General features: G+C 47.3%; 1 protein-coding gene across 1 annotated transcript in view; it reads left to right on the forward strand.

Moving 5' to 3' along the window:
- The window catches only part of fam171a2a (family with sequence similarity 171 member A2a), a gene marked incomplete at both ends in the record, with an annotated part of 84,008 nt that extends 61,627 nt beyond the window's left edge, over positions 1-22,381 (forward strand). Inside the window, 4 exons of the mRNA XM_080857225.1 lie at positions 8,649-8,828; positions 19,123-19,236; positions 20,412-20,538; positions 20,749-22,381. Of these exons, the coding sequence (XP_080713351.1) occupies positions 8,649-8,828; positions 19,123-19,236; positions 20,412-20,538; positions 20,749-22,381 (2,054 nt within the window). The remainder of the gene's footprint in view (positions 1-8,648; positions 8,829-19,122; positions 19,237-20,411; positions 20,539-20,748) is intronic.
- Positions 22,382-25,477: the final 3,096 nt, after the last annotated feature.

Raw genomic sequence — 25,477 nt, forward strand, 5'->3', positions numbered from 1 at the left:
GTTGAGCTCTGGGTCTGCCTCTGGTCTGCCTCTGTGTGTGTGTGTGTGTGTGTGTGTGTGTGTGTGTGTGTGTGTGTGTGTGTGTGTGTGTGTGAGCCTCTGGTCTGCCTCTGGTCTGGAAACAGCTCTGAGTGAGTGAGTCACTCTGTTAACACACTCCAGTGGAATCAGTCTCTCTTTATCTCAGAACGTACGAAGAAAAACAGACAGGATCCCAAAGTTAGCTCACACCTACAAGCTAGCTGCTGTTGTCGTCGAATCGTGCTATTTGCAATTGTCAACATTTGCAATGATGATTGCGCACCCACACACACACACACGCACAATTCCACACATAACTCACAGTTTGAATGTGCCGTGTCATGGTCCTGAACATCACGGCCCTGGCACTGATGGAATACATAGCGCTAGCTAGCATGCTGTCACGTTCTCCAGAGCACCTTGTCCATGCAAACATACACTGTCACGTTCTCCAGAGCACCTTGTCCATGCAAACACACACTGTCACGTTCTCCAGAGCATCTTGTCCATGCAAACATACACTGTCACGTTCTCCAGAGCACCTTGTCCATGCAAACACACACTGTCACGTTCTCCAGAGCATCTTGTCCATGCAAACATACACTGTCACGTTCTCCAGAGCACCTTGTCCATGCAAACACACACTGTCACGTTCTCCAGAGCACCTTGTCCATGCAAACACACACTGTCACGTTCTCCAGAGCACCTTGTCCATGCAAACACACACTGTCACGTTCTCCAGAGCACCTTGTCCATGCAAACACACACTGTCACGTTCTCCAGAGCACCTTGTCCATGCAAACACACACTGTCACGTTCTCCAGAGCACCTTGTCCATGCAAACACACGCTGTCACGTTCTGCAGAGCATCTTGTCCATGCAAACACACGCTGTCACGTTCTCCAGAGCACCTTGTCCATGCAAACACACACTGTCACGTTCTCCAGAGCACCTTGTCCATGCAAACACACATGCTGTCAAACAGATTGTAAATGCATTATCCCCAGAATGCAGAGAGTCTTTTTTGATTTTTGGCACTTCCTGGCTGAGCTCTGTGAGGTGAATCTGCTATTGTGGAGGACAGTTTTCCTAACCCTGCACTACTGTGAAAGGCTGAACGGACACATTCAGATGTTCTAACATAGATGTGACCTGATTTAGGGGTTTGGCGAGACAAATAATAATAATAATAATTCATTTTATTTGTTGAGCACTCTTCATTCTAAGCAGAATTTAGACAACACATCAAGCGGTGTGTTTGGAAATCTGTCTCTACTGTTCTTGGTGCATGCATCAGATTATGAAATATGACTAAAGCAAAGCATAAACACAGCTGCCATCGTACTCCATCAAGTTTATTTTCAACAGCATGACGCATTTTTTCTCATGAAGTGATGACAGTCCGCTGTGTTCCCTCTGGATCCAGACAATCAATATTATGTACTGCAGATCTTACACAGATGTTTACTGTTCAGTACACAAAGATGAGGCTTTCATTCCGTTTCTGGAAGTGTCATCACCAAACAGCTTGGATGCTTCTCCATTAGTCGCTTGAAGGGGAAAACTTTCTGACCTTCTTAGAAAAACCTTCTGACCTCTCTGAAGAACCAGCATATGAGGATTCAGTGGAGAACTCTCTGGAAGAAAGCAGATGACTGCATGAGAACACTGTGCGTGTGTGTGTGTGTGTCTGTGTGTGGGTGTGAATGGGGGGAGGTTGATAGGTCGGCACTGATGCCATAAGCACGAACAACCTGCAGATTAATTTGAACAAAAAGGCACACAACTTTGCCAAAGGGCAATCCATTTAACCTACATGTGTCGCAACTTGACACATTATCAGAGACTTCATCTTAGGGAGCCTCTTAAACTCCTGTGTCTGTAGGTGAGACTTCATCTTAGGGAGACTCTTAAACTCCTGTGTCTGTAGGAGACTCTTAAACTCCTGTGTCTGTAGGAGACTTCATCTTAGGGAGACTCTTAAACTCCTGTGTCTATAGGAGACTTCATCTTAGGGAGACTCTTAAACTCCTGTGTCTGTAGGAGCCTCTTAAACTCCTGTGTCTGTAGGAGACTTCATCTTAGTGAGACTCTTAAACTCCTGTGTCTGTAGGAGACTCTTAAACTCCTGTGTCTGTAGGAGACTTCATCTTAGTGAGACTCTTGTGTCTGTAGGAGACTTCATCTTAGGGAGACTCTTAAACTCCTGTGTCTGTAGGAGACTCTTAAACTCCTGTGTCTGTAGGAGACTCTTAAACTCTTGTGTCTGTAGGAGACTCTTAAACTCCTGTGTCTGTAGGAGACTTCATCTTAGGGAGCCTCTTAAACTCCTGTGTCTGTAGGAGACTCTTAAACTCCTGTGTCTGTAGGAGACTTCATCTTAGGGAGACTCTTAAACTCCTGTGTCTGTAGGAGACTTCATCTTAGGGAGACTCTTAAACTCCTGTGTCTGTAGGAGACTTCATCTTAGGGAGACTCTTAAACTCCTGTGTCTGTAGGAGACTTCATCTTAGGGAGCCTCTTAAACTCCTGTGTCTGTAGGAGACTTCATCTTAGGGAGACTCTTAAACTCCTTTGTCTGTAGGAGACTTCATCTTAGGGAGACTCTTAACACTTCCAACCCAGAGGGCTTTTTTTTACTCTGTTAGGTAGTCTGCCATGCCTGATATTTTTGTATATTTCACCTAACTAAAAACCATTAGGCAAAAGTGGAATTTATGATTATATTCTAGAACAACTCAGCAATAATAAAATGAGAGTAAAATAAATGTAGTAAAAAAAGTTTTGTATTTAAATTAAATCTAAAGACACTAAAATATACTCTAGCTTTAGAGGTGCTCAGACTTTTTACAAAAAACACATTCTAAATATTTTGGAAGTTTTCTTTTTTACTCTGAACCTTGTAAACATATGTGTTTGCTCCACATAGGTGAGTTTAGCATTCAGAAAGTGTGTGTGATTTCTACACTAATTATAAGAATTTTACAAGGTGACACTTTTTTCCACCTAGACCACTATGCATATTGATGAAAGAGGTGTAAACTGCCCTGTGAGTGCCCCTCCCCAGTATGGCTCACCTGTCCCAGCAAGCAAGCCTCCACAGGCCCTATACGGGCCCCCTTAGGGCTGGCACAAGGGCCCTTTGAGGGCTGCCCATGCCGGGCCCCTGAGCTTTTGCTCATTGGCAAAGTGCCGGCCCCTCATTGCTGGCCCTGCGTTGGCAGCCCTAACACAGCCCACAGGAGCCCTCACAAGGCCCACGCAGGGCCCCTGAGCTTTTGTTCATTGGCCAAGTGCTGGCCCCTCAGTGCTGGCCCTGCGTGGGCAGCCCTAACATAGCCCACAGGAGCCCTCATTAGGCCCACACAGAGCCTGCACTCATTTTTGGCTCATTTATTTATTGAATATATTTATATATAATAGTAAAACATAAAAGTGAAAGTAAAAAACTGGCACACACACACACAAACTCTGAATTTGATCTCTGCATTTTACCCATCCAGGGTAGAGACTCACACACACTCTGAATTTGATCTCTGCATTTTACCTATCCAGGGTAGAGACTCACACACTCTGAATTTGATTTCTACATTTTACCCATCCAAGGTAGTGACACACACACACTCTGAATTTGATCTTTGCATTTTACCCATCCAGGGTTGTGATACACACAGCACACAGTGAAGTGAAGCACAGCACATTTTTCCTGCCGCTTGGGGATTGAACCGATGACCTTACGCTTTCCAGCCCAACACCCTTACCAGTAGTCCACGTGAGCTTTGTCCACCCAAACTCAAAAGTTATACATTTTCTACCTCGGAGTTTGGTTTGACAAAGCTCAATAATAATAATAATAATAATAATAATTAATTTTTTTATAGAGCTTTTCTGTATACAAACACACATACACACACACTTGTATTAATAAAGTCTTTAATTTGAATTCCTTTTGGCTATTGTACATTTCTGACTATACAGATGTTAGTTATGCTGTAACTGCATCCATTTAGATTTGCAGAACAAACACTTTCTATTTTTTACTATCATATATAAATAAATTCAATAAATAAATGAGCAAAAAATGAGTGCAGGCTCTGTGTGGGCCTAGTGAGGGCTCCTGTGGGCTATGTTAGGGCTGCCCACGCAGGGCCATTACTGTGGGGCCAGCATTTTGCCAATGAGCAAAAGCTCAGGGGTCCTGTGTAGGCAGCCCTCAAAGGGCCCTGCGTGGGCAGCCCTCAAAGGGCCCTGCGTGGGCAGCCCTCAAAGGGCCTGCGTGGATAGCCCTCAAAGGGCCTGCGTGGGTAGCCCTCAAAGGGCCTGCGTGGGCAACCCTCAAAGTGGGCAACCCTCAAAGGGCCTGCGTGGGCAACCCTCAAAGGGCCTGCGTGGATAGCCCTCAAAGGGCCTGCGTGGGTAGCCCTCAAAGGGCCTGCGTGGGCAGCCCTCAAAGTGGGCAACCCTCAAAGGGCCTGCGTGGGCAACCCTCAAAGGGCCTGCGTGGGTAGCCCTCAAAGGGCCTGCGTGGGTAGCCCTCAAAGGGCCTGCGTGGGCAGCCCTCAAAGTGGGCAACCCTCAAAGGGCCTGCGTGGGCAGCCCTCAAAGGGCCTGCGTGGGTAGCCCTCAAAGGGCCTGCGTTAGTAGCCCTCAAAGGGCCTGCGTGGGCAGCCCTCAAAGTGGGCAACCCTCAAAGGGCCTGCGTGGGCAACCCTCAAAGGGCCTGCGTGGGTAGCCCTCAAAGGGCCTGCGTGGGTAGCCCTCAAAGGGCCTGCGTGGGCAGCCCTCAAAGTGGGCAACCCATATGTGGCAGCCCGCACAGGCCCAGCATGGGTTTTCTGGGCAGCTTAGACTTTGTTGGGCTATCCGGTGACAGCCCACAGTGAACCCAAAGCTGCAGGCCCCGCTTGGGCAAGCCCACACCGGGCCTGTGTAGGACTGGTGTGGGCTGGCCCTAGCCCACAGTGCCCACACCGGGCCTGTGAAGGATTGGTGTTGGATTGGCTATCTCTCCCCCACAACCATCAGCTTTGAAAGTACATACAAGAAATTGCAAACAAGCTTGGTGCATAAGAAGGTGAATTTAATAAGGTGCATAAAAGTAAAGGCATGGTAGGTACATAAGATAAGGTGCATAAAAGTAGGTACATAAAGGTAGGCATCATTCACCATGTCCTCGCTTGGGTCACTCATGTGCACATTCCATGATATGGTTTGGTACCTGTCTCTTACCATCACATCTGCCACAAAAGGGATGGACAAGATGGTGTTTCTCCTCCAGTAGTCAGAAATGTGATCCAGCTTGATCATGCACATGTAGAAACCAGTCCAATGTATCTGTAGAATTCAGCAACTCCAACATCCACCCATTTGTACTTTACACCTCTGGCAATGCTCCTAGCAGCTTGCTTGTTGGTGTTCTGGCAGAGGGTTTCCACAGCATCCTCTGAAAAGAACAACTTGAAGAGGTCTAGAGGAGTGTGGTTGTCTGCTGCATTCAGCTGCACACCAGGCTCCCTTGCAGGAAAAAACCTCAGTGCTGATGGAGTTGCATCATTGTCACCCTCTGACTTCCATGACGACAGATCTGGGTTAGGCTGACAGCGTGCTCTCTTCCTTGGCGGTGTAGGTGCAATGTTCTCCAAGTTTCTGTAATAAAGTAAAATAAAATGAACTGTTGCTCTTTCATTTTATGTTCGGGCATTGTAACACTTATCACTTTAGCGCTCTAACGACTACAGTTTCGATCACAAACACCTCCTAGTTTTGATTCACACCTACCATACGCGTCATAATAACACTAACGACTACCCACAGTAGTAAGACACGTTTTTAGCGATTGCAATTTTCATCATCTGCTGCAATATAGTCACCATGTAGTTCTATGTTTTACTAATCTCGGAACAGACAACAATCGTTTATATGTGTAGCCTGTTATCATTTACCCAACTCTGTTAATTAAATATGTTTTCTACTACAATAGTCTTAGCGACATAAAGTGATTGAATCGCTCTGCAAATAGTAGCATACTAAACATTCCATTCAACTCATAGCATACCGACGTGCATTTTACTCGCTATAACAGTAAGACACGTTTGCATTTTTACATCAATGGCTGCAATATAGTCACCAAGTATGTTTTACTTATATCAGCACAGACAACCAACTCGAAACGTCAACAACAATCGTTGATATAGCCTAACATCATTAACGCAACTCTGAGAATTATATTCTACCATACAATAGTCTTAGAAGCATGAAGTAATTTATTCACTATGCAAACAGTAGCATACTAAAATATTTCGTTCAACTCAGAGGAGCATTTTACTCCCTATAAGTTAATCAACAGCATTCATTACAAGAGCTAGGTGAACAAATAAACAAATAAAACTTACTCAACAGGGATATCCTCAACGGGGTAAAGACGAAGCTCAAAGTGCATGTGTTCATCTTCCATATCGTCATCGCTCTCATCCGAGGATGTGGTTTCCTCCTCGCCGACTAGGTCTTCTTGAATTTGGCGCAAGGCTTCGGCAGCAGAGAAGGAGTTCGCCATCATGTATCTCTTCAGTCCAAATGTAAACATCCTTACATGCTGCCTTGTTTATACGGGAAAATGGGGCGTTTTCTCACGTTTTACTGCAACGTCATTACCCAATAGCGATCCGAGATTTACCATGAGCTTATCATATGAATAGCCCTAATCTGCTAATGGGTGGGCAATCACCGGTTGCTTATACACTCTGAGAGAGAAATATGCAAGGCTTTACCTGTATTCTCCTTACAAAGTGCTCATTCATTTGTTTGTTTCGATTATTTTGAAAACTAGAAGATTCAAGCTTTCTCAGGGTGTTAGTTTTATGTTTGGAGGACAAAAACTCGCGGAGATTTTACATTCTAATAATAGAAATACCACCAAACGCCCCACGGGCGCACATCGTTTTGGAAGGGTTAAGAGTCTCCCTAAGATGAAGTCTCCTACAGACACAGGAGTTTAAACTCTTTTTAGACTTTAGACTCTTAAACTCCTGTGTCTGTAGGAGACTCTTAAACTCCTGTGTCTGTAGGAGACTTCATCTTAGGGAGACTCTTAAACTCCTGTGTCTGTAGGAGACTTCATCTTAGGGAGACTCTTAAACTCCTGTGTCTGTAGGAGACTTCATCTTAGGGAGACTCTGAAACTCCTGTGTCTGTAGGAGACTTCATCTTAGGGAGACTCTTAAACTCCTGTGTCTGTAGGAGACTTCATCTTAGGGAGCCTCTTAAACTCCTGTGTCTGTAGGAGACTCTTAAACTCCTGTGTCTGTAGGAGCCTCTTATACTCCTGTGTCTGTAGGAGACTTCATCTTAGGGAGACTCTTAAACTCCTGTGTCTGTAGGAGACTTCATCTTAGGGAGACTCTTAAACTCCTGTGTCTGTAGGAGCCTCTTAAACTCCTGTGTCTGTAGGAGCCTCTTAAACTCCTGTGTCTGTAGGAGCCTCTTAAACTCCTGTGTCTGTAGGAGACTTCATCTTAGTGAGACTCTGAAACTCCTGTGTCTGTAGGAGACTCTTAAACTCCTTTGTCTGTAGGAGACTTCATCTTAGGGAGACTCTTAAACTCCTGTGTCTGTAGGAGACTCTTAAACTCCTGTGTCTGTAGGAGACTTCATCTTAGGGAGACTCTTAAACTCCTGTGTCTGTAGGAGACTTCATCTTAGGGAGACTCTTAAACTCCTGTGTCTGTAGGAGACTTCATCTTAGGGAGACTCTGAAACTCCTGTGTCTGTAGGAGACTTCATCTTAGGGAGACTCTTAAACTCCTGTGTCTGTAGGAGACTTCATCTTAGGGAGACTCTTAAACTCCTGTGTCTGTAGGAGCCTCTTAAACTCCTGTGTCTGTAGGAGACTTCATCTTAGGGAGACTCTTAAACTCCTGTGTCTGTAGGAGACTTCATCTTAGGGAGACTCTTAAACTCCTGTGTCTGTAGGTGTGGCAGACCTTTCTACATTCGCATTTATTAATTAAGCGCCTAGAGGCATTTGTATTGTTATGGCGCTATACAAATGAAATTGAATTGAATTGAATTAATGCTGCTTGAGGAACACGACACTGACATGTCTTCTTCTCTGGGTCTCCACATTAATGCTGAGGAACACTACACTGACGTGTGTGTGTGTGTGTGTGTGTGTGTGTGTGTGTGTGTGTGTGTGTGTGTGTGTGTGTGTGTGTGTGTGTGTGTGTGTGTGAGAGGAACACGACGCTGACATGTCTTCTTCTCTGGGTCTCCACATTAATGCTCCTTGAGCAACACGACACTGTCAGGAACTGTGTGTGTGTGTGTGTGTGTGTGTGTGTGTGTGTGTGTGTGTGTGTGTGTGTGTGTGTGTGTGTGTGTGTGTGTGTGTGTGTGTGTGTGTGTGTGTGTGTGTGTGTGTGTGTGTGTGTGTGTGTGTGTGTGTGTGTGTGTGTGTGTGTGTGTGTGTGTGTGTGTGTGTGTGTGTGTGTGTGTGTGTGTGTGTGTGTGTGTGTGTGTGTGTGTGTGTGTGTGTGTGTGTGTGTGTGTGTGTGTGTGTGTGTGCGTGCGTGCGTGCGTGCGTGCGTGCGTGTGTGCATGACACTGACATGTCTTCTTCTCTGGGTCTCCAGGGCCCAACAGCAGCTGGGTGGAGCTGACAGCGGTGGCGGCGGTGTGTGCCCTCCTCTCGGCTCAGAACGGCAGCAGCATCTCCGTGTCCGACCCCATCCACGTCTCCATCCCTGTCCCCTCCGACTCCCCCCTCAAGATGGCCACCAGCGTGCCCGTGTGGCGCTATGACGACCGGACAGGTAAGGAGGACACGCCTCTTGTCATCGTGGAACACTGCGGTGAATCCTGCCCAGTGTTGATATCCCACTGCAGGCATCCACACCAGTGTTGATATCCCACTGCAGGCATCCACACCAGTGTTGATATCCCACTGCAGGCATCCACACCAGTGTTGATATCCCACTGCAGGCATCCACACCAGTGTTGATATCCCACTGCAGGCATCCACACCAGTGTTGATATCCCACTGCAGGCATCCACACCAGTGTTGATATCCCACTGCAGGCATCCACACCAGTGTTGATATCCCACTGCAGGCATCCACACCAGTGTTGATATCCCACTGCAGGCATCCACACCAGTGTTGATATCCCACTGCAGGCATCCACACCAGTGTTGATATCCCACTGCAGGCATCCACACCAGTGTTGATATCCCACTGCAGGCATCCACACCAGTGTTGATATCCCACTGCAGGCATCCACACCAGTGTTGATTATCCACTGCAGGCATCCACACCAGTGTTGATTATCCACTGCAGGCATCCACACCAGTGTTGATTATCCACTGCAGGCATCCACACCAGTGTTGATATCCCACTGCAGGCATCCACACCAGTGTTGATATCCCACTGCAGGCATCCACACCAGTGTTGATATCCCACTGCAGGCATCCACACCAGTGTTGATATCCCACTGCAGGCATCCACACCAGTGTTGATATCCCACTGCAGGCATCCACACCAGTGTTGATATCCCACTGCAGGCATCCACACCAGTGTTGATATCCCACTGCAGGCATCCACACCAGTGTTGATATCCCACTGCAGGCATCCACACCAGTGTTGATATCCCACTGCAGGCATCCACACCAGTGTTGATATCCCACTGCAGGCATCCACACCAGTGTTGATTATCCACTGCAGGCATCCACACCAGTGTTGATTATCCACTGCAGGCATCCACACCAGTGTTGATTATCCACTGCAGGCATCCACACCAGTGTTGATATCCCACTGCAGGCATCCACACCAGTGTTGATATCCCACTGCAGGCATCCACACCAGTGTTGATATCCCACTGCAGGCATCCACACCAGTGTTGATATCCCACTGCAGGCATCCACACCAGTGTTGATATCCCACTGCAGGCATCCACACCAGTGTTGATATCCCACTGCAGGCATCCACACCAGTGTTGATATCCCACTGCAGGCATCCACACCAGTGTTGATATCCCACTGCAGGCATCCACACCAGTGTTGATATCCCACTGCAGGCATCCACACCAGTGTTGATATCCCACTGCAGGCATCCACACCAGTGTTGATATCCCACTGCAGGCATCCACACCAGTGTTGATATCCCACTGCGGTGAATCTACACCAGTGTTGATATCCCACTGCAGGCATCCACACCAGTGTTGATATCCCACTGCAGGCATCCACACCAGTGTTGATATCCCACTGCAGGCATCCACACCAGTGTTGATATCCCACTGCGGTGAATCTACACCAGTGTTGATATCCCACTGCAGGCATCCACACCAGTGTTGATATCCCACTGCAGGCATCCACACCAGTGTTGATATCCCACTGCAGGCATCCACACCAGTGTTGATATCCCACTGCAGGCATCCACACCAGTGTTGATATCCCACTGCAGGCATCCAACGCATGATTGGAGTCTGTTCTTTTTACTCATAGAGGAATTCAGTAGCATCTGTTTTTAGGACATAGTAGATAAGTAAGTATAAGTAATATAATTGGAAAAAGAAACAGTCAGTTTCTCATTGATACTATTCTAATTATCTCAACTTGTAGAAGTCTTCTTGTTGACCTGTAGTCACTTCAGATGTCCAATATGACAACTACAATACAAACGGTATACATTGAACACTACATGATACAAATCCAAATCTGCCATGTTAACCTTGTGATAGTGTGTTAAAGAAGCAGCCGCCTCATAGCAGCACATTACCATGAAGTGATTTCATAACTCCTCACACACACACACACACACACACACCACGCACAGTCCCCACAGCAGCACATTACCATGAAGTGATTTCATAACCCACACACACACACACACACACACACACACACACGCACACACACACACACACACACACACACACACACACACACACACACACACACACACACCTCGCACAGGCCTCACAGCAGCACATTACTATGAAGTGATTTCATTTTTCCTCGCTCAGGCCTGGCTGGGGCACAGTAAAGCTTAATGTTCCCAGGAGTGCAGGGTGAGGTTGCATAGGTGTGCCCAAATCCCAATGGATGCCCTCCTCACCCCACCCCTCCCGATGGATGCCCTCCCAAGGGCACAAAATAAACTAGACCATGAATATTACATCTCAGTTCAAACTCTCAATGGCACTGGATGGAGTAGTATCTATTTCTCTCTCCCTCAATCTCTTTACTCCAACGGACATCCTTCTCTCTTCCTTTCGCTCCTCACCCCACCCCTCTCTCTCTCACTCTCCCTCCCTCTTTGTCTCTCTGTCTGTCTTTCTCTCCCTCTCCCTCCCTCTCTCTCCCTCTCTGTAGTCCAGGCTTGTAAGAGTTAATGCAGCCAGCTCTAGATGACCAGGCTGTGTGTGTGTGTGTGTGTGTGTGTGAGTGTGTGTGTGTGTGTGTGTGTGTGTGTGTGTGTGTGTGTGTGTGTGTGTGTGTGTGTTTTAATGCAGCCAGCTCTAGATGACCAGGCTGTGTGTGTGTGTGTGTGTGTGTGTGAGTGTGTGTGTGTGTGTGTGTGTGTGTGTGTGTGTGTGTGTGTGTGTGTGTGTGTGTGTGTGTGTGTGTGTTTTAATGCAGCCAGCTCTAGATGACCAGGCTTTGTGTGTGTGTGTGTGTGTGTATGTGTGTGTGTGTGTGAGTTAATGCAGCCAGCTCTAGATGACTGCTCATTTGCCTGTAAGGACTGTTATGTAACCCTGCGCATGCTTTAACCGAGACTGTGAGAGAGGACTGCGTGTGTGTCTGTGTGTGTGTGTGTGATAGAGAGGGGTAGAGTGAGAGAGGACTGCGTGTGTGTGTGAGAGAGAGAGAGATAGAGAGTGGTAGAGTGAAAGAGAGTTTAAGTATGCATGGTATGAGAGTGAGTGAGAGTTTAAGTGGCCAAAAAAGGAGGTGATGTGATGTGAAGACAAAAACAGAGAGTGAAGAGAAAGAGGCCTGGTATTATCTGGATAGTAGTCATGTGGGAACCCTTCCTTGTACAGTCCCCTAATTACTAACTGTTTACCGTATAGTTGTGACTAGTTACCTCAGATGTAGACAACCAATTCATAAAAACATTTCCTCTATTACCCATCAATTCAAGTTACAATTGTAGTTATCTGAGGTTTATGTTGGTAACAGCTGAAACTATTCAGTAAAAGGAAACCTGTTTCCGTGGTATTACCAGGCTCTGTTTCCATGGTATTACCAGGCTCTGTTTCCATGGTATTACCAGGCTCTGTTTCCATGGTATTACCAGGCTCTGTTTCCATGGTATTACCAGGCTCTGTTTCCATGGTATTACCAGGCTCTGTTTCCATATCATTTCATAATCCTCAACATTATATAGTTAAACATGGCGTGGCGGTATGCTATGTGGTCCCAAACCCACATCCTCTCTACATGCACACACATCCATCATCATACAAACGCACACACACACACACACACACACACACACACACACACACACACACACACACACACACACACACACACACACACACACACACACACACACACACACACACACACACACACACACAAACACACACACACCCACACCCACACTCACACACAAACACACACACACCCACACCCACACTCACACTCACACACACACACAAACACACACACACCCACACCCACACACACACACACACACACACACCCACATCCACACACACACACACACACACACACACACACACACACACACACACACTCATATCCCCTGAAAGAGGATGTGATTAGTCACCTGGCAAGCTCCACTTTAATGCTCAGGATCCTCACCTGATACTCTCTCTCTATAAAAAACTCACCAGCCAACCCAATCCAACTCACACACACACACACACACACACACACCTTATCCAACTCACACACACACACACACACACACCCAATCCAACTCACTTTCACAAGCAGGGATCTCATCAGGGCAGGGCTACAGGCTCACTTTGAAAGGTGCTAAGTTAGCGTGACCAGAGTTTAGTCAAGGCAGTGACCACAAATATTAAATGACTAATAATACTAAGTATTACGTAAGCACAAGCTGAATGCATGAAGGTGGCGATCACCTTAGTGCACAATAAACCAGCAGCTTTATTATGAGCCACACTGATGGCTAAAGTGATTAGCTCTGTAGTTGCCCGATGTGAGTCAAGCGTAGATCTGGGGGTGCGCATGTGCAAGTGTAAACTGTTTACGGCACGGAAGGTCCACTATGTTGAACAGCACTTCTGGTTTTTAGTATAGTGTGAAACAAACAGTAACAATAGGCACTTTTAAATAGGTCTGTGAAGAGAACTATAGACATTGTATACACTTTATGCGGGAGGGGGGGTATTTACATCGTTGTTGTTGTTTATTTTTATTATTGATGACTAATTTTCTTAACAACTTGAATAACAACACGCAATTCTTGATATCCTCTGTGGTAGTGTATATTATTGTCATAATGTCGTAGAATGATGCATATGCAAGTCACTTCTATGTTTGGCTCACATCGGGCAGCTACAGGCTCATTCACACAGATTTGGGAGTTCTATTGGCTAGAGAGCAGAACTTGTTGGCTTGGTAATGGTTGCTACGGTAACACAGAGAAGCCCCTGGCAGGGGGTGTTGTTTGGCATTCTGTGTTCTGGAACTCACTCAGTCTTCCGAGCCGCTGTAACCCTCAACTTGTTTGGCCTATTCAGAACATTGAAGAGGAACTCTGGTATTTTTAACCTAGGTTCTATTTGTTCCATCGTTTTGGGTTCAGATTTTTTGGTCGAGTATTGAATTAATACGCTATAAACGGCAAACCGCAAATCAGCTATACAATGTAATCATATGGGGCAAGCAAAGCCCTAAGCATCCGCCGGCACCAAGCAGTTGGGTCCCTCCCTTGAACTAAGGTTCTGCTCGAGGTGAAATTGGTGCTGAATAAATAGAATAGAATATAATTGAATTGAATATGTATGTAGGTAAGTGCCTGTGTAACTTACAGGAGCAGAGAGTTCTTTCATAGGTTCTTATCTGTATTTTCACTCAAGCCTTACCAAACCAGACGCCACTGCACTGCAGAGAGGCCATCTGTCAGGAGTGATGACGGCGCCTGTAGAGTCGAGCTAGGATGGCATCATGTGAAGCAGTCAGGACACACACACACACACACACACACACACACACACACACACACACACACACACACACACACACACACACACACACACAGAGAGAGAGAGAGAGAGAGAGAGAGAGAGAGAGAGAGAGAGAGAGAGAGTATTGCTTCTGACGTATGCTGAAGTAGATCTCTGCTGTTTCAAGCAGACTCTTTAAGTAGTTGTATCTCCTAATTTTTTGTTTACTTTCATTGAATTGTTTGCAAATCAGTGAGTCATAAGAATGAGGAGTGTGTAGTCATCCAATAACAGCATCTGGACAGATGTTTCTTAACAATAACACATTCCTGAAAAAGCTTTAAAAAAATACAAAAAAAACTCAAGTAAATTCACTGATCTAAACTTACACAGATAGTAAAGTGTAAAGTCAAGTGTCAGACCAACCTGTCAAATAACTTCATACTGAATATACACATTGTCTTAAAGGACACATGACACACGCTACGACCAGTCAGTCTGTAAGGTAGGTCTCAGAATGAAGGAGGAATTTCTACCTAGTGCAGTAATTCCCCCCACCCACGCACACACACACACACACACACACACACACACACACACACACCCACGCAAACCCACACACACCTACACACACACCTAAACACACACACACACACACACACACACACACACACACACACACACACAGACGCGCACACACACACACACACACACACACACACAGACGCACACACACAAACACACACACACACATCCACTTTATATCAATATTATAAGGAACAGGTCGGTAGCATGGCAGTAGTGTCTGCAGGATTTATGAGAAAGGTCTGACCGCCAACACTGCTCCCTGAGCTGGAGTTTAACACACGCTAGAGGAGGCAAACGCACAGACCTGCCAGGACACACACACACACACACACACATACACACACACACACACACACACACACACACACACACACACACACACACACACTGCTGTGTAGCAATGGGTTATAAATCTGATGTGGCTTTTTGTAGACAGGGAGGGAAGGCAAGGGAATTCCTTAACACCTGCCAAACATTTTGTGTCTCTGTGTATGTGAGAGGGTGTGTGTGTGTGTGTGTGTGTGTATGTGAGAGGGTGTGTGTGTGTGTGTGTGTGTGTGTGTGTGTGTGTGTGTGTGTGTGTGTGTGTGTGTGTTTCTACCAGGTGCTGTAGCGTTAAATGGGGATTACTGCCATTGGCCGTCCTTCTGTGACCGTTCAATTAAATGTGTTTTAATTACTAGGCTTCCATCTGCCAATCAGGATAGAAATACTGCAGTGATATTCTGATACTTTGATTGAGAGAGCTTGGCAGACAGGGACAGTGGTAAATGAATGTGCGTGTGTGTGTGTGTGTGTGTGTGTGTGTGTATGTGTGTATGTGTGTGTGTGTGTCTGAGTGTGTGTGTCTGTATCTGAGTGTGTGTGTGTGTGTGTGCGTGTGTGTGAGTAGGTGTGTCTGAGTGTGTGTGTCTGTATCTGAGTGTGTGTGTGTGTGTGTGCGTGTGTGTGAGTAGGTGTGTCTGAGTGTGTGTGTCTGTATCTGAGTGTGTGTGTGTATGTGTGTATGTGTGTGTGTGTGTCTGAGTGTGTGGGCGGCCAAATGTAGCTGAGCATTCCTGTCCTGCGGAGATAAAATGGCCTGGTGAGACTGATGAATTATGAATGTCTGTATGTGCGTGCGTGTGTGTGTGTGTGTGTGTGTGTGTGTGTCTCTGTGTGTGTGTGTGTGTGTGTGTGTGTGTGTGTGTGTGTGTGTGTGTGTGTGTGCTTACAGAAAGGCAACAGACAGACAGAAAAGAGAGTGAGAGAAAGAGAGAGAAGGCAGACGAATGGAACCATTGCATATCCATTGTTAGTTTATATGCGTCCTGGTAAACGTTTGACAGTTTTTTTTGGTTTCAGTGTGTGTGTGTGTGTGTGTGTGTGAGTGAGAGAGAGAGAGAGAGAAAAAGAAAAAAGAGAGAGCGAGAGATAAAGAGAAAGAAAGAGAGAGAGAGCAATAAAGAGAGAGAGAGAGTAACATATTTTACCCCCCAGCCCAGGCCAGCACCTCTGCCCAGTACAGTGAGTCTGTTCAGCATCACAGTCACAGTCACGGTCACACTCATGTTCACGGTCACACTGTTATCCACGCCCCCTCCTCTCCTCATTAAGAGCCATAAGGAGACGCAGGCCACGCCCCCTCCTCTCCTCATTAAGAGTCATAAGGAGACGCAGGCCACGCCCCCTCCTCTCCTCATTAAGAGTCATAAGGAGATGCAAGGCCCTGCCCCCCACCCCCAAATAATACCCCCCCTCCCCCTGAGAGCCAATCAAACGGGTCCATTGTTTCCGTACACTGCCCCGGCTCCTGAGGAGGCCTCACCAACTGTTTGCTTTGGAGACGGATCACAGACAATGGGGGGGTTGGGGGGGGGGGGGGGGGGTTAGGGGGGGCTATGACAGCTCCGACAGGGCGGCCGGTCGAGCTCCGCCAAGTGAGGTTGGGGCCGGGGTGGGGGGGGGGGGGGATCTGGGTAAGCCCCATGCTTCTGCTTTGATGGGACTGACATCACAGGCCTCAGGGTTTTAGGTGTGACTATGGCGCCCACTGCTGGCTGTCATTGGGAATTACAGGCACGTTCCCGCTGAACCCGGGTCATTTCCTTGTCAGGCTGTGACTCCCACACGCTTTCTGTCACGCTGTAACTCCCACACACACACTTTCTGTGCTCCCTTCCTGCCCTGATGCATTTGATGGTGGATTGTCCATCAGTGTCCCTCAGTGTTGTGCTGCATGTGGTGTTAGCATAGCATGTAGCCACAAATCAGAGTTGTTATTGGGGGCTCTGACAGAACTAAACGAGCGGAAGATCTGAGGTCTATTAATAGCCCTGCCTCTGAGTAAGAGTGTAACTGTCAAGGCATAACTAATAGATGGGCAGCAATGGATCCCTGCCTGTGAATAAGAGTGTAACTGTCAAGGCATAACTAATAGATGGGCAGTAATGGATCCCTGCTTGCAGTTCTCGTGAGCCCGTTGCGTTGACAGTGGTAGTATATTCAGCTCTATGGCAGGTGTGAAGGCTTTTATTTAAGCACAACTATGAATATGTATCCCTCATCTTATTAAACAGCAGTACAGTGAATGAGCCATGAGATGAGAAGGTCTATAAATTGGATAATTACAATGTTTCAATATATCCTCTGAGCGTGTCTGTGTTGAAATCACATACTGACATACAGTATAAAGACGAGGTGTTGCTGTTCCAGTCATGGTTTGGATGGCGCTGGGATGTGTTTTAGGGATCAGCCTGTCAGAAGGTATCAAGCTGAAGCCATCATCTCTATCCTTCAGGGCCAAAAAGAGAACATCACCCTCTCTATCTATCTATCTCTCTGTCTCTCTCTCTATTGCTCTCTCTCTCTCTCTCTATCGCTCTCTCTCTCCCTCTCTCTCTCCCTCCCTCTCTCCCTCTCCCTCTCCCTCCCTGGTCTGTCCTTCTTTGCCTCCATTAATGACACGATCAGACCCACATGGGTGTGTGTGTGTGTGTGTGTGTGTGTGTGTGTGTGTGTGTGTGTGTGTGTGTGTGTGTGTGTGTGTGGTGTGTGTGTGTGTGTGTGTGTGTGTGTGTGTGTGTGTGTGTGTGTGTGTGTGTGTGTGTGTGTGTGTGTGTGTGTGTGTGTGTGTGTGTGTGTGTGTGTGTGTGTGTGTGTGTGTGTTTGTATGATGATGTGTGTGTGTGCAGCCTGTCTCTCTCTGTCTGTGTGTTTTATCAGAGTTATTACTTTCACAGCAACACAACATTGCCCTGTGTATTGGCTGCATCCTAACTTGCTTATAGTCCAGGCAAAATAGCGTTTTACGACAGACTAATTGTAATAGAATTTTTTTGAGCATAGATCATTTCTATGAGGTGTCCAGAACAACATACTAAAAGTCCTAAGAAATCCAAGTTGAGGAAATATGTTTAATTCTCATCAATCTGAGATGTGTGCTAATAATGCATGGTAAAAATATGCCTCAAAATTTAAATTTTTTCCTTTACTCCTATCAAAATGAAACTTTACACAATGAAAGTACCCATGAAAAGTAACATTTTTTGTATTACAAGTTTCTTTTGAAATTAATTTGAATATGCACATGAGCTCCACACTTATTGAATATGTCTATAGGCAGAAACACCATTCATATGTATGACAAATACATCGGCCAAATCTTCATCCTATCATCCTACTGCCAATGGGAGATGGCAATGTTGCTTTTAGACTGGCCTCTAACCTGCAAACTGCCTGGCTTGGTAGTACCTGCCAGGGGTATGGTGTTTCTGACTATGCAATCAGGACATATTCAATAAGTGTGACGCTCATGTGCATATTCAAATTCATTTCAAAAGAAACTTGTAATACAAAAAAAGTTACTTTTTATGTATACTTTTACTATGCAAAGTTTTACTGTGGTAGGAGTAAAGGAAAAAATTAAGCCCATTGGGTGTATTTTGGGCATATTCGATTAGTGTATAGCTCATTTGCATATTCAAATTCATTTTCAAAGAAACTTGTAATACAAAAAATGTAAATGTTCATGGGTACTTTCATTGTGTAAAGTTTTATTTTGATAGGAGTAAAGGAAAAAAATATTTTTTTGAGGTGTATTTTTGCCATGCATTATTAGCACACATCTCAGATTGATGAGAATTAAACATATTTCCTCAACTTGGATTTCTTAGGACTTTTAGTATGTTGTTCTGGACACCTCATAGAAATTATCTATGCTGAAAAAAATTCTATTACAATTAATTCCATTTTTGGCTCCAAAATGGGCTATTTTGCCTGGACTATTAGTGTAGCTCTCATGTATGTCTGTGTCCTCACGTAGAACTCTAATGTGATTCTGTCTCTGTCTTTGTGATGTCATTTCCTCCCACAGGCCTCTGGGTGAGGAGTGGAGCAGGCTACATCAGGAAAGATGGATCCCACATGACCTGGAGCTTTGTGGCTCCGCAGCTTGGCTATTGGCTGGCAGCCTTCCCATCCTCTACAGGTACATTCAGGTGGGGGGATGGCTGTGTGTGTGTGGGGGGGGGGGGGTGGCTTCAGTTTCCTCTGTCAAAGCGTCACCTCCAGTCATGTCACTGCTGTTGTGTGTGTGTGTGTGTGTGTGTCACTGCTGTTCCAAATCAACACAAGTCATGTCTGCCCCTTCCAAGCCCATTTGGAGTTCTTAAATTACAGACATTACAGTTGAATGGGAACTCACATCTGGCTTTTGTTAATGATGTACAGCAATTGCCAATACCATTTGTAGATCCGTCAGTACAGAACCAGTCTTCTTTGAATCATTTGGTTCCATCAGACTTGGACTGTAATCAGATGAGTGTTTGGTGTTTTTATTTTCCTGGTCTTGACTAAAACCTTATGCAAATATACTGTATGTTAAACCCAGCCTCCTTCAAATGCTACTAAGGTGATCGTATGAACAAAATCGTCCATCTCTTGTCAATCGTGCAAAAAGGGATTTGTTTGTCTGATACTCTGATACTCAGGACAAGTATTTCAGATAAACAGAGATAAAGATACTTAATGGCTTTCTCATGGTTAATATTATTGCATATTCAAGACCAGACTGCACTGTGACACAGAGGGCATACTGTATGCTGTGTATCAGCATGCTTTTGGTTCAAGTAATAATTTATGTTGTAGTATTTGTACATGTACTACCAGCCAGCCCCACCATTTTACATTGAGTTTGCCTTCAAAAAAGGCCACAATGAGTATGATGAGCGGATATAGTGCACCATGACTTTTAGTTTACATATAACCTCCACTTTCCCATTTCATAACCTTTATTTTTACATCTGTGACATGTAGCCTAGACATTAAAACTGCATTGAAAGGTGCCTGTTATGTAATTGGCTGGTATGATGTCATCTTTCAACCGTCTAATTTTACTGAAAACCACCTACGTCACGCGTGACAAATAGGCGCCGCGCTGAAACTCTAGATGGCTCTAACGTTAACATGGCCGCTCAAATGATAATCAACAGGTAACGCAGCCGCCACGCACACGCCAGGCAAGCCATGTGAAAAGGCCTTCGAGATGGAAGTACATACTGCATGTGTGTGTGTGTGTGTGTGTGTGTGTGTGTGTGTGTGTGTGTGTGTGTGTGTGTGTGTCCTCCTGTACATACTGCATGTGTGTGTTTCTCTCTTGAGCAGGCTCGGCTCTGAACCCCTCTGGCCTGGGTGACATCACCACCTACCACACCATCTTCCTTCTGACCATTCTGGGCTCCATGGCGCTGCTGGTCCTCATTCTCCTGTGTGTGCTCCTCTACTACTGCAGGTGTGTGTGTGTGTGTGTGTGTGTGTGTGTGTGTGTGTGTGTGTGTGTGTGTGTGTGTGTGTGTGTGTGTGTGTCCTCCTGTACTACTGTAGGTGTGTGTGTGTGTGTGTGTGTGTGTGTGTGTGTGTGTGTTTGTGTGTGTGTGTGTGTGCTCCTGTACTACTGAAGGTGTGTGTGTGTGTGTGTGTAATGCTGGCTTCTGTGCTTCAGGAGGCGTTGCCTAAAGCCACGGGTGCAGCATCGTAAACGGCACCTGACCGCCGCGCTGGACGGCTCCAGGCGTGACCAGTACACCTCCACCTCCCAGCTGCACCTCATCAGCAGCGCTCACCTGGAGACGGCCTCCTGCCTGGGCCACAGCGACGACGCGCTCAAGTCCCACCTCTCCTCCTCCTCCTCCCGAGACCTGCACGGCTCGCGCGCCGAGGAGTTCTTCCGGAACGCTCCGACGTCCGCCTCGGCCGCGCAGAAGCTGCGGCACTCCTCGAGGGTGAACTCTGACACGCTCACGCGCCGCGGAGGAGGAGGAGGAGGAGGAGGAGAGAGGGAGAGCTTCCAGTTGAAGGTGGCCCGCTCCACCAACACCGCCACCAGCACTCTGGACCCCCTGCGTCTCCGTGACGACTGCAGCGGGCGCTTCAGCTCGGGGGACGACGGAGACGACCGCCACAGCAGCCACCACCTCCACCTCCACAGCGCCAAGGACAACCAGGGCTACGCCTCCGACACGCCCTCCTCGCCACTCCCTCTCCTGCCTCCCTTCGCCGCCGGGCACTACCACCACCAGGACGGCAGCAAGCCCCCGGAGTACACCCTGGCCTCCCATCCACCAGGGGGCAGCAGCACCCAGGGGCAGCTGGTGTTCTGCCACTCCATGGAGCAGATGACGGAGAGCATGTACCGGAGCGTCGTGCCCACGCTGGTCATCCCCGCCCACTACGTGACCCAGCTGACCTCGGACCTCTCGGCCATCGAGCAGGCCATGGAGGGTCTCCAGGTAACCATGACGACGCGGCCGGGGCAGGGCCCGGGCCAGAAGCAGGAGACCCAGAGCCAATCACAGCAGGGGACGGAGGAGGAGGAGGAGGAGGTGGGCGAGCGCCAGGGCGAGGGGTGTGATGACGGGCGGAAGGACTGGACGCCTGACCCTTCCTCGGGGCCTGTCCGCATCCCGGTGCTGTTCAACGACTCGACCATGGCGCAGATGAACGGCGAGCTGCAGGCCCTGACGGAGAAGAAGCTTCTGGAACTGGGAGTGAAGCCGCCGCCGCGCGCCTGGTTCGTGCCGCTGGACGGGCGGGCCAACTCACTCGTGCGGCACTCGTACATCGAGCTGGGCAACGAGACGTCGTCGACGGGGCGCCTGCCCATCATCAACACCACGGGGCCGGAGCAGGATCAGCATCGCTCGGAGCTACGCATCGCTCGCGCCGCACAGCTGCAGCAGACACGACGGGAACGGGACGAGCAGAAGGCCAGGGAGGGCGGCGTGGAGCAGCGCAAGCTGCACGGCAAGTCGTACTCCAAACTCCCGGTGATCGAGCCGCCGGAGCCCCCGAGCAGCAACAGCAACGAGAGCCACGCGCCGCTGTACTCGCCCGAGGAGGAGCGCTCCCTCGCTCCGCTGATGGACGAGGACACGCCGACGCCCGCCCGAGGCGGAACCTTTCCCCGTAGCGGCCGCAGCCGTGACAACAGTGCCCGGAGCAGCACCAGCGACACGCTGAGGAACTCCGCAACCAGCCCTGACGACGACGGCGGCGACGACAAAGACGACGACGGGGAGAACAAGAAAAGCCCGTGGCAGAAGCGCGAGGAGAGGCCGCTCATGGTGTGGAAGTAGAGGATTAGGGTTAGGGAAGCTTTCACCCTGCCCCCCGAACTCTTTCACCCTGCCCCCCGAACTCTTTCACCCTGCCCCCCAAACTCTTTCACCCTGCCCCCCGAACTCTTTCACCCTGCCCCCCGAACTCTTTCACCATGCCCCCCGAACTCTTTCACCCTGCCCCCCGAACTCTTTCACCCTGCCCCCCGAACTCTTTCACCCCGCCCCCCGAACTCTTTCACCCTGCCCCCCGAACTCTTTCACCCTGCCCCCCGAACTCTTTCACCCTGCCTCCCGAACTTACGCCTCGCAATCACACTGTCTCTAATGAAGTTGCCCCGACAAGATAAGACAGTCACACTGTGAGAGAGAAAAACTGTGAAACATGACCGAAAAAAAAGACAAGCTAAACCCACACATTTCAAAAAAATTACAAAAAGCACAACTGTGACTAGATCACCGAACAAGGACCAGTTTGCTGCTGAATTTATTTCGCTGTTAGCCGTAACCACTTTGGGAGCCAGCCGTGTCTGCATATGTGGTGTTGAAAGCCATGTCCCAGTGGGCGTCTGGTTGGAGTTGTAGCCTACTGAGAAGGCTCTCAGACAGGAGAGTGTTTTCTACCTGGCCTTAGAGGGAGCCGATTGACTTGATTGACAGCTGGTGGGTTGCTAGGCTAAATCAGATCAGAGTGTTCCGCTGGCTAACTCAACCATCAACGCTGGGGTTTCTTTTTTCTCTTCTCTCCCGAAATCTTTGCTGTGGTATCCTTGGAAACCTCACTCCTCTCACGTTCCTCAAGACTTCTCTGTTTCAAGAGACGCCTGCTCGGTTGATGAGCCATTTCTTCTGTCTTGCGTTCAGGAAGAGAACCAATGGCCTTACAGAACCTACGGGTCCCAATGGCGAGCCATCCTCTTTTTGTCCTCTGTGGGCTCCCGTAGGCCGACGACCCAATGACTTGCTCTCTAAGGAAAAGATCAATTTATTTCAGTATTTTTATGCCTAGATTTGTGTTTGTTTTTAAAGAAATGGGTCTCCTTGAAAGAGTTTTTACATGTACATTTTATGACAGAATGGACCCTTGGGATTTGTAAGGACGTGAACAAAGACTGGACTGGATAAGCATTTCACTAGCATGTGTGCCAGGGCACTGGTTAACATTAGGACTCACCACAGGTGACAGGCGACGCTGTATAGTGACAGTATGTTGCCCTTGCACCGAGGCCGTCTTTATTCCATGGCCTTAGAATATGTTAGGGGTGATTCACTAAAGCTTGGTCAATATCGCAAAGGGAAATGTGTTTTTTTGCTGACTAAGGAGTGTTTTTAGACAAATTATGTTTTTTGTTTTATTTTCTAACCTGTGGACAACTGTACTTGCATAATTAACATTTAGTTGAAGGAGTTACAGGAGGGGCTGTTTGCTGTGTCTCGCATGATGAACAGAACCATCAGAAGCATTCTATGTGTTGAAACGGTAATAATGATGAACAGAACCATCAGAAGCATTCTATGTGTTGAAACAGTAATAAAATGTGTATTTGCTTTCACCCAACACCTAGTTATTAGCCTAGGCCCATCTGCAGCACTCAAGGGAGACTGATCTGTGAGTTTTCATTGTAGAAGAAATCCACTGTAATTCTACGATAAAAGACTGTTCTCACACAGGCGCTACTGTAAGTTAAACAACCTTTGCCATTTCTTTTGAATGTCCATTACACAATAGTTTATCCCTTAATACTAAAGTTGGTGGTTTTGACCTGCTAAAAGAAGTCATAATCATTCAGGGTGTTGTACTGGGACACTTGGTCTCCTAAATTACATTTACACAGACATTTATAATAAGCCATAGTTCTGCCATCAAGATGGGGTGGGGCAAAGCAAAGTTATTAAGTGACTTCACTTATTAAACCACAACCTCTGCCTCTAGTTTTGATTCTTGTAAGGGAAACATTTCCTCTGTGTGTCAGAAAGACAGCAGGTTGCGTGTGAAAGGTCACTGTATTCACTTGTGACCGTGAATCTCTTAGATGTCCCTAACTGATAGACACTGGCCTTCCCCCATAAGTCATCCAAGTTACCACTAGTCAGTTACTCTATTGTGATGAAGTGTGTGAGATTGGACCATGATAGATTGAGCAGATGGTCAGATTGTTAACCAGCACCACACCATGGAAATATATCTGTTACGGATCTGCACTATTTGTGCCAAAGTTTAATACCAAGTATGGCCACCCCAACCTCAATAAAACTAATTTATGACCCACACTCTCTCTCTCTTGCCCATTATCAAATTATTATTATTATTATTATTATTATTATTATTATTCAAATGTCCTTCCTGAGTGTGAAGTGCCTTCTCTTGCCCCCTATATGTATTGGATAGCACTGATAAGTCTACCTGCATGCACCAGAGGGTTGAACACCAATGTGTTGCCTTGCATGCACACACACACACACACACACACACACACACACACACACACACACACACACACACACACACACACACTCACACACACTCTCTCACACACACAAACACACACACACACACACACACACACACTCACACACACACACACACACACACACACACTCTCACACACACACTCACATAACTTCTGTGAGCAGCAGTTTAAAATAAAGATGACTGTATAGCCATGCGGCAAGGTAGTATTAAAGATAAAAGAGATAATAAACACTAAAAACAGGGACCCATGACATTATTGTGGTTCTGTGGTCCAATTTGTGCAAGGCTAAAACACTCATTGTGTGTGTGAGTGTGTATGTGTGTGTGTGTATGTGTGTGTGTAAGACAGAGAGGGAAAGCAGGCACGTGTATCTCTATTTCACTGGACCACGTATGATAGTGGCCATCTGAAATGAATCACTGAATGCTTTCCCATGTACTGTGTTGGCCTCTTGTTCCATAGACGAGAGCACTGATAGCACGGAGAGTGTATTACACAGTTCCTACAGCATGAGTAGCTCTCCTGGTTAGTCAGCCTTGTTCCTGGAGGTCTGGCACTTCTTCTTCTCTCTCTGTGTGATAAGATCTGTGAGGGGGGGGGCAGGTAGACGGGGGGGGATGTGAGATCTGTGAGGGGGGGT

Source organism: Sprattus sprattus (assembly GCF_963457725.1).
Source record: "Sprattus sprattus genome assembly, chromosome: 18".
NCBI lineage: Eukaryota > Metazoa > Chordata > Actinopteri > Clupeiformes > Clupeidae > Sprattus > Sprattus sprattus.